Below are 13,828 nucleotides of genomic sequence, written 5' to 3'. Positions count from 1 at the left end.
ACACTCCAGCTGCATTGCAAAAATGAATAAAAATAAATAAATCCAAAAGCTCCAAATTAAAGAAGGACTTTTTAAAACAGCAAAGAATATTTTTTTAGGGTTATAAAAGAGCCACTGCAATGGAACAGAGCGTAGTCATTATTGTTCAAGATAAATTGCAAGGGCACACGTACACATCCCATACAGGACAGTTATGTTGAAGAATGTCAGAAAGGGACACAGTAAACGTGGATACAGTTAACAAAGAACAGTTAAGTGTCCATGACGAATTAGGTCACAACACAAAATATAGGAAAACATGCTTGAAGTGAATGGTTAGGAAAAAAGGAAGTGGTGAAGAAGAAATACTGCTGAGAATTCTTAGTGGAATTATTTAACTCGTAAGAGGAAATAAACACAGAATAACTGCTACCTCGCTTGCTATTTTGGTTGCATATTTGACATGTAATAAGGATGGTGTTATCTCCAAGCCAGTAAGGTTTCTGCCCTTAATGGACTCTTCAAAGTCCCTCTTATATTCTTTCTAATGAGAATAAGGAGAAAAAGAAAAGCAAAATAGCAAATACTTATTACATTATTCTTAATTACATGAAAAACTTCTGGGAGAATGGAGAAGGAGCAGCAGTTTGGTATTAATGGCACAGTGATAATCTTTGGTATTAATGGCACAGTGATGATCTTCTACAGCCAGCGCTGCTGATCGCTACATTAAGAAATCTTCCTTCTGTTGAAGTCCATTGAACAGCTCACTACTTCCAATGCCAATATGAACTGGCATTACGTTTGTTTGCTTGCTTCCTACATATTTGTATGTGCAGAGAAAACATTTAATGGAGTCATTCAAACTCATCCAAACAATGACTAAAGGCCTCGTACAAATGTTTTTCAACACGGTAAGCCTTCATCTGCAACAGAACAAGATAATACTTCAAACAAACAAAAAATAACTGCCTTAGGAAATAGAACGACCATGAAGAACACTGTGACAATGGAGACAAACAGGCAGTAAGTGGGTTTTCCAAACACAGAGTTCTCAGATGAAAAAGATAACCAGCATCTTTTCTGTGGACGATGGTAGCTGACATACATAACAGGTTCCTGTGGCAAGAGTCTAAGTGAAGTGTATTTCATCCTACGCTTCTTCTGGACACTCAAAGATTTCCTGAAGCTCAATTTGCTGGCAGCTTCTTGATGAAAAAATTACAGAAAATACACACTTCACAGTGCCACAGGAAAACAACACGAGTCTTAAATAAGATCCTGTAACCAGTATAAAGAAACGCGACAATTTTTCAAACTATTGGCAGACACAAGACACGAGTATAATTACAAGTGTAAATCAATGTGGAAGTTTAACTACAAAAAATAGATGTTAAAGTTTCTTTAGCCTAGAAGCATTCATTTCAACCTTACCTCGCTCTGCATGAGCTGAGATTCCTTTGCAGTTAGGTATGTTGGAGTTTCAAAGTCCAGCATAGGTTTACCTTTTTCCTTCTCATACTTTTCTTTGTATTTCACCTAAGAAAAAAGGAAAACAGTTACCCTTCAAAATAATCGCATAACTTAATTCTTCAGCTAATATATGTCTACTGTGATCGACTGATATCCTGTAAAAAATGAACTTCTGACACTGATCATCTTCCCAAAACACATATTGTTGACCTTAAAATGTAAAATTGAAGGTCAGCCTTGCAGCACAGTGTGTATGGGATAAAACTCTAGTGACATATTTCCTGTTGCAGAGAATGATCAGCATCAGCTCTGACTTCAAGAAATAACTGATGACAGGAAGGAAAATAGGAACTGTACAAATCTAACCTGAAAGCATTCAAACTGCTCCTGACAATGGTTGAGTTCAGCCATGTTAATAAATTGCTGTAGTGTTAGCAGGAAGGCCTGAGAAGACACAACTCAGCATCTTCTTGCCTAATTCTGTGCACGTGTATCCAGTGAGTAAAAAGTCCACCACAATTAATATATTTCTGCTTCAGTACCCAGTCTTCAGTGTATTGAATTTCAAACTGCTGTACGAGGCAATGCTCTGCCTTTGGCTCATACCAGTCTCAGTCTCACACTAGAGCAACACGTGGTTGCTCTTCTACTACATTTGGACTACACTAAGAAGTGATGAACAGTCATTTTCTTGTAGTCATCTATTATACAGTTTTCACAGTTCTGTGCCATTTTTCTGCAGCAGAACACAACCTACAGCCCCTCATATTCCAGGAGGAACTTCTCTCTTGCTTTAGGGCCAATAAATACCTGGAATAAGGAGGACTAAAAACCAACCCTGAGGATAAATGTCCTCATTTGAGGGAAAAAGTGTCAACAGAGATATCTAAGAGCAGCAGTCGGTATTGTTTTCACTGAAGGAATTATGCATGCAGAAAAGAATGGCAGAGTTCACCTTTGTATCACTTGAGACTAGAATGGACAAAGCAACTGAAATTTGCTCTCAGTAACAGCAGGTTTTTTTCAATTTCCAGTTTCTGAGATTATCAGGTCTATTTTTGTATAGAGAAATGCCCTGGTAGAGGCATTATATTGAGTGTAATACAGTAATTATAGAACTGTGTAACAATATCCAGATAGAACATGAATAAGTAATTTTGAGCTCAACTCTAAAATGCAGAACTCATGGATATTTTGTATGCGTTCTAAATGTGCAAATGTACAAATATTTCTCATTGATTTTTGCCCTCTCATCATGCAGTGCTCAAAAAGCAGGTTGGCACATAGATTTCTATACAATCAGAGAACATCACTGGTTTCAGTGATGGAGACTTCAGAACTCGATGAGTATGGTTAATGAGAAACACGTGACCAACTTACGTGGCTCTGTAGTTCTGAGGCCTCCCTTAGATGAACCTGTTCAAGATTATCTGGCACCATATGGTAGTGACCCTTACTCTTCTCATATTGCTTCTTGTACTGGTACTGAAGGGAAGGTGTCAAAAATCATCTCAATAAAAAAAAAAATCCCTCAGCACATCTACTTCTTAGGTCCAATCAAAGCAACACTTCAATGGAACATCAAAGAGAAATTAGAAATACAAAAAGCAAAACAAAACCAAGAAGTTTAACTCGCAGTATCACTTCATTGTTAAAGATCTGAGCTGTCTTTTCTGATCACTTTGATTGCAGCAAAGATTTTTTTTTTTTCCAAAACCAGGAATGAAAAAAAAAAGGCAAGAAGTAAACAAAAAAGAGAAAGGAAACACAGCGGTTACCTAAAAAGCCTGCCAGGCAGTAACCATTCAACCATTCTCATATTTTCTCAATAAAAGTTGCAAGTATTTTGTTAGAAGTAATTCTGTACCTCTACAGTGGGAGGATGTTAAACATAAAAAGGAAATGAAAAAGCAGAAGAAAAACAAAAAGTTTTAAATATAGTGAGCAATGAAGAAAAAAATTAAAAAAAGAAAGAAGAAAACAGTATTTGTTAGTGAGATGAGATCAGTTAAAATGTAATAAAGAAGGAATCCACTGAAAATGATTAGTGGATTTAAAATACCAGCAGCTCTACAGCTAATAAGGATTTCACTTCCAGAGGACAAATGTGAGAAAGTTGCTAGTTCACTAGGAAACAACAGTTAGAAAGTAGAGAAGAGATCACTACCAGGTGATGGCCCATGAACTATAACAAAGGGAGTAATCATTACGGAAATCATTAGCAGAGATCAGTTCAGGCTGGGATCAGTAGGAATGGAAAAATCAAATGGATCTGGGGTTAGTTAATGAGCTTACAGCACTGGCAAGTTGGCTTGTATTCAGGACGTGGTTCATGATCAGCGACTCAGACATGTCTGTGACAGGCTTATGAAGTTTCTTTAGATCCGCTTTGTATTTCACCTGTGGGCATGAAAGGATAAACAACATCACTGAAAATGGAGGAAGACTTTTCCATAGGAAATTTGAAGCTTTTAATGGAAATGTATACGTGAGCGTACCTCACTAGCCATGTTGTGAGCATCTTTCATGGTCTTGTAGATTTTGGCCTCCTTTAAATCATACTTGGGCTTCTTACCCTTCTCTTTGGAAAAGTTCTCCTTGTATTTCACCTAGATGTAAAAACAACAAGATATTAGCTCTGCTCTCAAGTATTCACCTTGGCTGCGGAAGGCAAACAGACCCTGGTACATTCTGACTGTAAGCAAAAGAACAAAAATGTGATAACTTGTAGGTGTCCATTGGAATAAAGGTTATTTTAAAGATCACCTAATATGGAAAGAAAAATCTACAGCTGTATTTAGGAAATATTGCTTTAAATCAATGCACAAGAAACACCTCCTCATTGTAAAGGCAGTAACAAACGTATTCAAGAAGTGCTGAGAAAATATGGACAAGTTCTGAGCCTCTGTGAGATGAAGAATTTCTCATTCAGTGGCAACTGTGCACACATAGAAGACATATTTCACAAAGAGACAAAAAGAGTGTTGAAAATAAGCTCTTAACATGCTGCTTGGAGAAATGGGAGCTTTTACAACAACCGCAAGACACACCAGCATCAAAGATCATCAACATAGCAAACACATAAATATATATTGTTAAACACATACTGTGTTTGTAGAAAACAGAGGCAGATGAATGATAATGATCACAGACACAGGATCTAGGAATCAGACTGGATAAGGGGCTTAGTAACACCCCCAGAAAACAGATTAATATCAGCAAGGTGAACTGGATCAATGTAAGTTATAGTGCTTCGGCAGACCCAGGCTGATACAAATAGGAGTTTGGCTGATGACCACAATGAGGACGTCTTCATTCATCACAACTCCTCTGTCCCGGCTGTTGAAGGGTAACTCTTCACTATTTCTTGCATATTTGCAAGAGGTTGTTCCAATAGGAACATTTTCGTTTTAGTATATATATTTGCTGCCAGAGATTCACAAAATTGTTTCTGAGGAGTTACAGAAGACTGTAAGAAAAAAACCTCAAAGAATTCATGGCTGGCCTGCTTGAATGCAGAATAAAATCACATTGTATAATCATATTTCACACTTCTGAATTCACTGGCTTATTCTTGCCCATCCATCACCATGCAGTTCATGCTCCATAATGCTGCTGCTGCTCTTCTGCTTTGCAAAACATGCCAGCATTCAGATAAAGCACACAGTGAAACAGGCAAATCTAGAAATGACAGAGCTCAAAGCGAACAAAACTCAACATTTCTGACATAAAAAGAGTCGGTATTAGTTCTGACCTCACAAAAGTGGAAATAAGCGTACAAGAATCTGTTAAGAAAGCTATGCAACATATGTTGAAGATCAGACCATCATGCCAAAAAGTTCATTGCTTTTAAGCCCAGAAGAAACGTTACTGGAAGAGCTACACAAAACTGAAAGCAAGCATGCCAGACAGTCAAAATACAACACCCCCCCCCAAAATAAAAGATAAGTGGATAAACAAGCTGCTTTAAAAAGAAGCTTCGCAAAGAAGACACAATGTTTCATAAAGAATAAATTCATGGGAAGAAATGCCCGAAGTGAAAGATTATGCCAATTGGTATTTGTCCCCTTAATACCTCTAAAATAGCTGATTGGTTCTCAGGATCAAAATCTTATCAAAGCAAGTTTATAAGACTAAGAGGAGAGCTGGTCAGCCTTGGAGGAAAAGCATGAGAAAGGAGGAGGAGCTCATTATCACTGAATGGAAATAAACATCAGTTCTTCTTTTTCTTGTAGCGCAGTTGCTCCAGATGAGGCGTCAGGTTAAGAGTCCTCCGTACTACCAAAACAATTCTTGCTCTCCCTTAACAAGCATGGTGGCTGTCATTAAAGCATGCAACACTTACATGCAGTAGATGTGGCTAGATACAGAAAAAAAAACATAGATACAGAAAAAAAAAAGCATAATCTTCCTTTTTCATTTGCAAATACAAGTGCCAAACCAAAATGGCATGGATCTGCCACCTGCTGCACTTCAAAGCTGCCATGCAGCCACAGGTCTTCTGTTATCCCAAGCTTTTGAGACAGCAAGAAGTATAAGAAAATACGCACCCCCAGGTCACTACAGTGTACACATCTCAGAGAACCTAGGGCTTGTTTGATTAAATAATATCATACGCCATTATGCCACTCCAGAACAATGTAAACAGAACAGTTTACATAAAAATATGAACAAAATTGTTTAAAAAAAAAGAAGCATTGTGAATATTCTGCATGTGGAATAACTTTTCCACTTGAAATAACCACAGCATTGTTCAGGTTTGGCATAAACATTTCTATTTTATACAGCCTTGGGAAAACCAGGCCAAGCTTATATTGCTGCTTTTAGGATTTTGGGGTGAAAGAGGTGAGCTTCCACACTGCATGAGTGCACTGGAACTTCTATTAAATACAACCAAGTTTCAAAGCCATCATCAAGGGCACAGTAGCATTTCAAGGCTCAAGACGTGTTTCTTAAAGAGACGTTCCCCATGCACACAACTCCCATGCAGCACCGTCTTTCCAAAGGGGAAAAAAAAAGGCGCATCTAAATATGCAGTCTCAACATTCAACACCTTTGACAAAAGAAGGCCCAGTGCAACTGGTGCATCATAGATCCTTCAGCAACATGGAGTTGTAAGTAAACAGGAAAGAGACAGATGCATAAACGTGGCATTCCCAGTCATGTCACTTAAAATGATCTTACATGACTACTTAGCATATTAGCTTTCTTAAACGTTCTCATCCATGGTGTATCATAAGATGCAGCTCCGTGCCCTCTCATATGCCGCTTCAGGTATTCCGCCTATAACGCGTAGCAAGAGAGCAAGATCAGAAATGTATTTTTTTTATGCAAGACATGTTGAAAGTATGAAGCGATAAGAAAGAACCAAGTAGAACTGAGGTCCTGGTGGGAGAAAACTCACAGGAAACCATCAGCTTCAAACTGGTAGGAGAAGGTGACCATTGCAAAAGAGTACACAGGCTTCTGTTAGCATAGCATACCGACTCCAGAATAGAAGATTTAAGACACAAAATAGAAAGAAAGTGGCTGAAAGAAACTGCTTGTTCATCACACAAGGGATGATATGAAGAGTTAGGTAAAAGGCTGCTTCTTTTAAAGCCAGTACCCAGAAACGAGGAAGAGGGGAAAAGAAAGCATGACTAACATGCCAGCCTTAGTACTGTATGCAAGTGCTTCTTTTCATTTCCATTTTTTATACAAGTGAATAAGCAACCTATCAGTATCTGTTCCACCCTGGAGACAAAACGTGTACTACAAACTATAGACATTACAAAAAAACAGCTTCCAATACCAGCAACCCTTAATTTTAAACAACACTTTTCTGAAAACAGTCAGCTGGCTTTTAGAGCCAATGACTATCTTCAGTTTTAACCTATAGGACCATAGGCAACCAAACAACTACGATCTAATAGGGTCTTGTAAGAAGGCCAGTTAACTCCTTGCATGCCAACTGTTCTCAGCATTTCACAGAATTTATACATTTGTGACAGTTATTCAGAAATCTGTATGCTTCTGTATTTTAACTTTCCATACGCCGTCGAAATCTGGGACTACACCCTGCAGAATTAGAAGTGTCATTTTCAAGAAGATGGAGACAAAGATTTTAGAGATGACAGAATAAAATACAGAGAAGTTAAATGCTCCATCTCCACACTGCTACGAATCCTCTCTCCTGCCTGTACTGAAGGATTGCTTCTGCGCCCACTGAGGTTAGCTCAGTTCTAGCATCTGGGCACAGCTCTCCACCAGTCCAGTCCTTGTGAAAGCAACTGGGTGCACTTTAGGAAAGTCACATACACTGAGTGGGTACAAATGACTACAAAAAAGCGGTGGGTCAGATCTGACATCATTGCAAGCAGAATCAGACTCTCAATTCAATGTTCGTTTAACCTCACATTGGGATGTACTTTATACTTTAACATGTTCCTTTTAAAAATATTCCCTTCTTAATAATTCTAGTCAAAATATTATTCTATAAGTTCATGTTATGTTTCTTATCTCAGTGCTTCCAACTTTCATAGCTTTGTGTTATTACCTGACTGGTTAGTTTGGACACTTCCTTTGCCAGCTCAATATCTGGACGTCCCAGCATGGTTACACCAAGGCCAGCTTCTCCACGCTTTTTATATTCAATCTAACAAAGAAAAAAATATATGTGTATATATTTTAGTACTAATGCAACACTCTTTTGATTGCTCTACTGATATTGTTTTAATAGTAAAATTAATGCTATAAAAATTATAAAGAAGATTAAAAAAAACACTCACATCACTAATTAACTTAGCAGCTTGAGTTGCTTTCTTAATATCTGGCCGATCTGCAATAGGTGTGTAGTGGAGCTTTGACTTGGCATCTTTCTTGTATTCAACCTAATCCACGATGACAGACAAAGGAAAAAAGATTACAGAGTTTTGTTCACAAGGAAAATACCTAATAATGATACAGCAATGTTGCTGGGAAAGCATATGGTTGTTTTTTTTTTAATGATTTTACAAAGAAATGATTGGGGAATCTGTTTTTGCACGTGGTCAAATTGCACAAGAAACAAGCACACACAATTCTGACTATATTTGAAGCAATGACACGAGTTATTAACGTGCTTTGTGTAAGATTACTTCATATTATTAACCATAAACATGATTTTCGAAGACATTCTTTATTTCTGTGCAATTTTACACCTGTGAAAAATTGCAGTTTTGCCCTTCAGAATCATACCTGAACGTGGAGGCTGGGAGAAACCCCAAAGTGTGCACTTTGGTTACTTTGATTTTATTTCCCTACCAGATAATTCATGAAAAGGCAAAACAAACTTACTGTACTCTGCTTTTTAGCAACTTCCATGGCATGTTTCACTTCAGGAGGCTCCAGCATGATAGAATAATTAGACTTGCCTTTCTCCTTCACAAACTTCTTTTTATAGTTTGTCTATAAAGAACAAAAAGGGCTACGAGTGATTATTTTAAGTTTCACAGGGAGGTAAATGCTACCAAAACTTGCCAACAAGTTCACTGAAGATGTAAAGACGGATAAAATGCAGAGTCTTAAGTCTCAAATATTAAGGCTGCTGTGTATTTGTCATGATCCGTATTTCACATTACACAAACTTGGTATTCGGAGTATCTTTATTTAAACTGTGTTCTATCTAAAAATGAAATCTGAATTAAGGACACTCATCCATTTGCACTCAAGTCTGTTGCTTTTCAACAGTATTTCAACAGATATTCCAACTATTGCTACAATTCCAAATTGTAAGAATTTATCTTTGCTGAATCTTTATGCATTTTACAATAAGACTCAACCATGTAGACTCAAATATGAAACAGTCTCATCAATTATAGGTACCAGCTATTATTCTCACAGCAGATTAGTACTGTAGAAGTTACTTACATCACTGACATTCTTGGTCACCTCTTTCACATGAGCAGTGTCTCTTGTCTCAGGTAGGGTTGTGTAAGACCCACGTGGCAACTGTTTCTTGCTGTGTTCTTTGTATTTGTTCTGAAGGTATAGGAGAAAAATAGGTAAAAAAACCAACATACACACACACTCTGATCCAATGTTTAAAGGGTATACATAAACATGAATGAATAACTTTCAGATGTGTTACCTCTGATACCAGATTGCTGACATTCTTAGCCAGGAGGATCTGAGGTGTATCTGGAACAACCAAGCATGTTCCTCGAGCTTTGTTGTGCTTCTCTTTGTATTTTATCTAGCAAGGAGAAAATATGTCATTTTAAGCAATGTTTTGTGATGACTTCAAGAGAGATTGCTGTTGCTCTCACTGCTTTTTAGTGCAAAAAGTTTCAGATCATTCTACAGATTCATGTTTTCCAAGACAAATTAGTTCCAGGCTCTATCTTCCTACAGCTCTCAATTGGAAAATTATTAGTATGTGAAATATATTAATTCATTACATTTCTAGTAATTCTTTAAGATACACTGCATTAAGGACAAGTTAGGACCAAGACTGTTTTTTGTTTTGTTTTCTCCAAGCAACATTTTCATTTCAATAAGGTTAATCTATAGATAACAAAAGCTCTAATGTACTCAGGCAATGTTAAATTTAAATATTCATTTCATTTCAAAGACCATATATTTGTCCAGTGACATTTACAAGATCAAATTTATTCAGATTTCGCCCGTTTGTCACTGAAATACATAAATTAAATGATTGATACCGAGAACAACTTTTCAGACCTTCACTCTTAATCCCAACAGCCAATACGGTACCTTTTGTAGTAAGTTCAAGAAGAATAAAGATGTGAATGCTCAGGTACTTACGTCACTTGCCAAGACGGCATTGTTTAAAGCCAGCACTGTGTTCTTATCATCTGTGACAGAGAGTTTGCATCCCTTCAGGAATTCTCGGTCCAGTTTGTACTCATACTGCATAAATTAACAATACAAGATGAGAAAAAAAGAAAAAGAATCCCAGATCCACTATTTTTAATTGTGAAAAGGAAAAATATGGGGAAAGGGAATATTCAGATTGTTCAGACTTTCTTACATCACTCTGCTGCAGAGATGACTTGGCTGCTTGGACAAAGTCAGGCCTATCAGCAATCCAGTGCCAATGAGCCTTGGCTGCTTCATATTTCTTCTTATAATCCAGCTGTTCAAAGGCAAACATGAAGAAAAAAACATAAATTTAATGTTGTGTACTTGACAGATGAAATTCATATAAATGCAAATTCTCTTTCAGTTCAGATAAGAGAAGATGCAAGAAATCACATCCAGATCAGATTAAAGTTTTCCTCTGAATTATGTACAATCCTGGAGAAATCCATTTACTCCAATTAATCAACTTCTGGATCAATAAAGTTACATGAATGACTGAAATGATGTTTTCATGTTGAGGAAGGGGAGTCCTTTCAGTGCTTTGCTTATTGCAGCGGATGTTGGGCCATCAATAATAAAAAACAAATGAGAACTTCTTATTAAGTTCGCACTCTGTCTACAAGAACATGATCACAAACAATTGAAATCATGTCCAAGCTCCAAGAATTTCAGGAGAATTTAAAGTAATTTCCCCTGGTCACCATTGCTGGGCTCAACCACTGTGCATAACAGAGGTACAGTACTGATCAAACGGAACTCACATTGCTGTTCAGCTTGTAAGTGTTCCTTGGAGTCTTAATATGAACTGAATCTGCTACAACATTGCAGTGGGACTTGTTCCTCTCATACACTTCTTTGTATTTCAGCTAAAGAAAGAAAACACACACACAAAAAAATGTTTACAAAGATAACAACGCAAAGTCTACCAATTGCAATAAGAAAATCAGCAAAACATTAAAACCACAGTATTAAAAATCTCTCTAATGAGAAGCCTATTTTTTATGCCAGTTTTACAGATGATACAAATACCATAATCAAAGGAAAAAAGTTAATTGTGCGTGTTCTTGGTGATTCACTTACATCACTTATTCTGTCCTTGACTTTGCGCACGTGCAGCAGCATGGGGGTATCATGAATTGTGGTGTAGCCTTTCGGCTTCGCTTTGTTGTATTCCAACTTGTAAATAATCTGAAGATACAAATCAGAGATCACGTTATTTCTTGACAGTCTTGGTGTCAGTGGAAAGAAAATCAAGATGAGAAACATTTTTTAAGTGACTACCAAAAGTATTAAAATAAATTTTCAAAGGGCAGAATTTGGGAATGAAGTATAGACTGACCACACTTACATCGCTAATCTGCTTGTTGACTTTTGCAGTTCTTAAGTTTTCTGGAGTATCCACAACCGTGGTATACTTATCTTTCTTCTTTTCATAGTCCTTTTTGTACTCAACCTGGTGATTGGCAAAGAAACGACGTCAACCACACAGACCAAGACAAGGAGATGCACAGTTATATTCACACAAGAAATTGCAAAATCCTTTCACCAAAGCCAATGAAAACTGAACACGCAAAACAAACCAAACTCTGCAAACCTCTTATCTGCCCTACAGGCTGTCTATTTGCACGATTATTTCTTATTTCTCTCATGAATCAAAAGACTTCACTTCTATGGCCATGACTGAGCTAGTAAAGCAACCTCAGCACATCAGTGGTCTTTTTAGTTCATAGTGGGATGTGATCTTATTTGAAAATATTTGCCAGAACAAAGAGAAATGTAAAACATCGCACACAACAGAAGATATAAGCATCCATTGGACCATCACAATGCCAGGCCACTTTAATGTCACTGGCAGCAGAATCTCTATCTTGATAGTTTCTTAGAGATTATCTCATCTTTCTCAGTTTTCAGAGCATTCACTGAGAATGGACTGTATCTCAGGAATGGTAATCCACTGCAGATAGCCTCAGGGCAGGCAGAAGAGGTTGGAACGTATGTTTAAAAAGGAATTTTCATGCTTTATCTTGCATCAGAAAATAAAACCATGCTTTTAAACAGGACTGAGACTGACAAAATATTGCTAATGAAATACAAACAACAAATCAAAAGATAACACCCACTCAGACAAACACCCAGGTCAGGCAGAGTGCTATTTTTTTCCTCCAAACACGCCCAAGCTTACCTGCAAGGAGTTTTTAATGAGGTAATAAATAGATTTCCACTGATCTATTGGATAAAAATGTCCAGTAATGCCCTTTGGTTCTATAATACTAATGGACTTTATAAACTGTGCCTGTAGTGACATCTCCCTCACTGTCACGTGATTGGTTTCTATTGTTGCATTTCCAGTGTATAATTTATACATTATATGCCAATTTTATCCAGCCCAGTCAGGAAATGTGCTTGCCATTGAAAATAGCAAGGTTACTGCCAGCAGATCTCATTTCTGAGCAAATATAAATATGTACCAGTTACTCAACGAATCACCTTTTTATCCAACTGTTACAATGAATTCCAGTTGCACAGGAATCCAGATTAAATAAAGGTAGAATACAGAAAACTACTACTTCATAATAGTATCAGAATCATTTAGAGGACTTCCTTTATATCATCAGAAATGATACCAAAGGTTCTGCATGAAGAGATGAATCATACTCTCTACATTCAGCCTTTACAAAAGATGAAAGGAGAGAGTATTTTTGTTTATAAACTCTTAGTATGTGACTGCATGAGGGCTGGTATGCTAGCCTTATTTAAAAGGGATGCTCCATCCCTGGAGGTGCCCCAGGTGTGGATGGGCTCTGGGCAGCCAGCCCACGGCAGGGCTGGGGCTGGAGAGGCTCTGAGGTCTCTTCCAACCCAACCATACTGTGAAGGAGGCAAGATCAGCCTAAGCTAGGTGAAGTTTAAGCCCCAGGAAATGCTTTTTTAGATAGTTTGGGTTTTATATTATTTTATCATAGACATATCATAGACACAGAGCTCTGGACGTGGACGAAGCTTTGGAGTCTGACATCTGTGGAAGCTCAGAGAACTCACAAGCATTAAAAGACCAAGCAACTAAATTGTAGTACTAACGCCTCCTACAGCAGCAGTTCTTTGTATTACCTGGCTCCTTAAGTATGAGTTGTAGAGTGCTGTCAGGATATCTGGCCTCAGAATTTCATTACACCCTTGTTTCAGGAGCATCTTGGCAAGGGATTTATAACTGTTCTGTTCATGCAAATGGCAACGAAGCACAAAAAAGACTTGTGAACACCATAAACAATAAGACAGCTCTAGATCCCTGACACCTTGAGAGTGGAGAGATTTAGGCACAGTACTATATGTATTCATTCTGATGTGCATACAATTTACATCTATATAATTAAAGAGCATATACTGAAAGATTTGCTTATTATCCCATTAAGGAAATTATGAGAATATTTTTGGGGAGACAAGAGTAAATTACAGATAAAGGCAAGGGCACTCAAAAATCCAATATGCCACTGCTGCTTTGTCTAGAAATGAGTAAGAAGATACTATTTCTGGA

General features: G+C 37.5%; 1 protein-coding gene across 1 annotated transcript in view; it reads right to left on the bottom strand.

Annotated features, from left to right (window-relative positions):
• NEB (nebulin) overlaps positions 1-13,828 on the bottom strand; it is a 108,479-nt gene that overhangs the window by 19,739 nt on the left and 74,912 nt on the right. The window contains exons 97-111 of the mRNA XM_072341234.1: positions 11,645-11,749; positions 11,377-11,484; positions 11,058-11,162; positions 10,466-10,570; positions 10,240-10,344; positions 9,563-9,667; positions 9,343-9,453; positions 8,770-8,880; positions 8,223-8,324; positions 7,991-8,089; positions 3,951-4,061; positions 3,748-3,852; positions 2,833-2,937; positions 1,414-1,518; positions 413-523 (exon numbers count right to left, since the gene is read on the bottom strand). Coding sequence (XP_072197335.1) covers positions 413-523; positions 1,414-1,518; positions 2,833-2,937; positions 3,748-3,852; positions 3,951-4,061; positions 7,991-8,089; positions 8,223-8,324; positions 8,770-8,880; positions 9,343-9,453; positions 9,563-9,667; positions 10,240-10,344; positions 10,466-10,570; positions 11,058-11,162; positions 11,377-11,484; positions 11,645-11,749 — 1,593 coding nt within the window. The remainder of the gene's footprint in view (positions 1-412; positions 524-1,413; positions 1,519-2,832; positions 2,938-3,747; positions 3,853-3,950; positions 4,062-7,990; positions 8,090-8,222; positions 8,325-8,769; positions 8,881-9,342; positions 9,454-9,562; positions 9,668-10,239; positions 10,345-10,465; positions 10,571-11,057; positions 11,163-11,376; positions 11,485-11,644; positions 11,750-13,828) is intronic.

This window comes from Excalfactoria chinensis, chromosome 7 (genome assembly GCF_039878825.1).
Source record: "Excalfactoria chinensis isolate bCotChi1 chromosome 7, bCotChi1.hap2, whole genome shotgun sequence".
In the NCBI taxonomy this organism is placed as follows: Eukaryota; Metazoa; Chordata; class Aves; order Galliformes; family Phasianidae; genus Excalfactoria; species Excalfactoria chinensis.
Note: the sequence above shows the minus strand (reverse complement) of the source record. Positions and strands in the feature narration are given on the sequence as shown.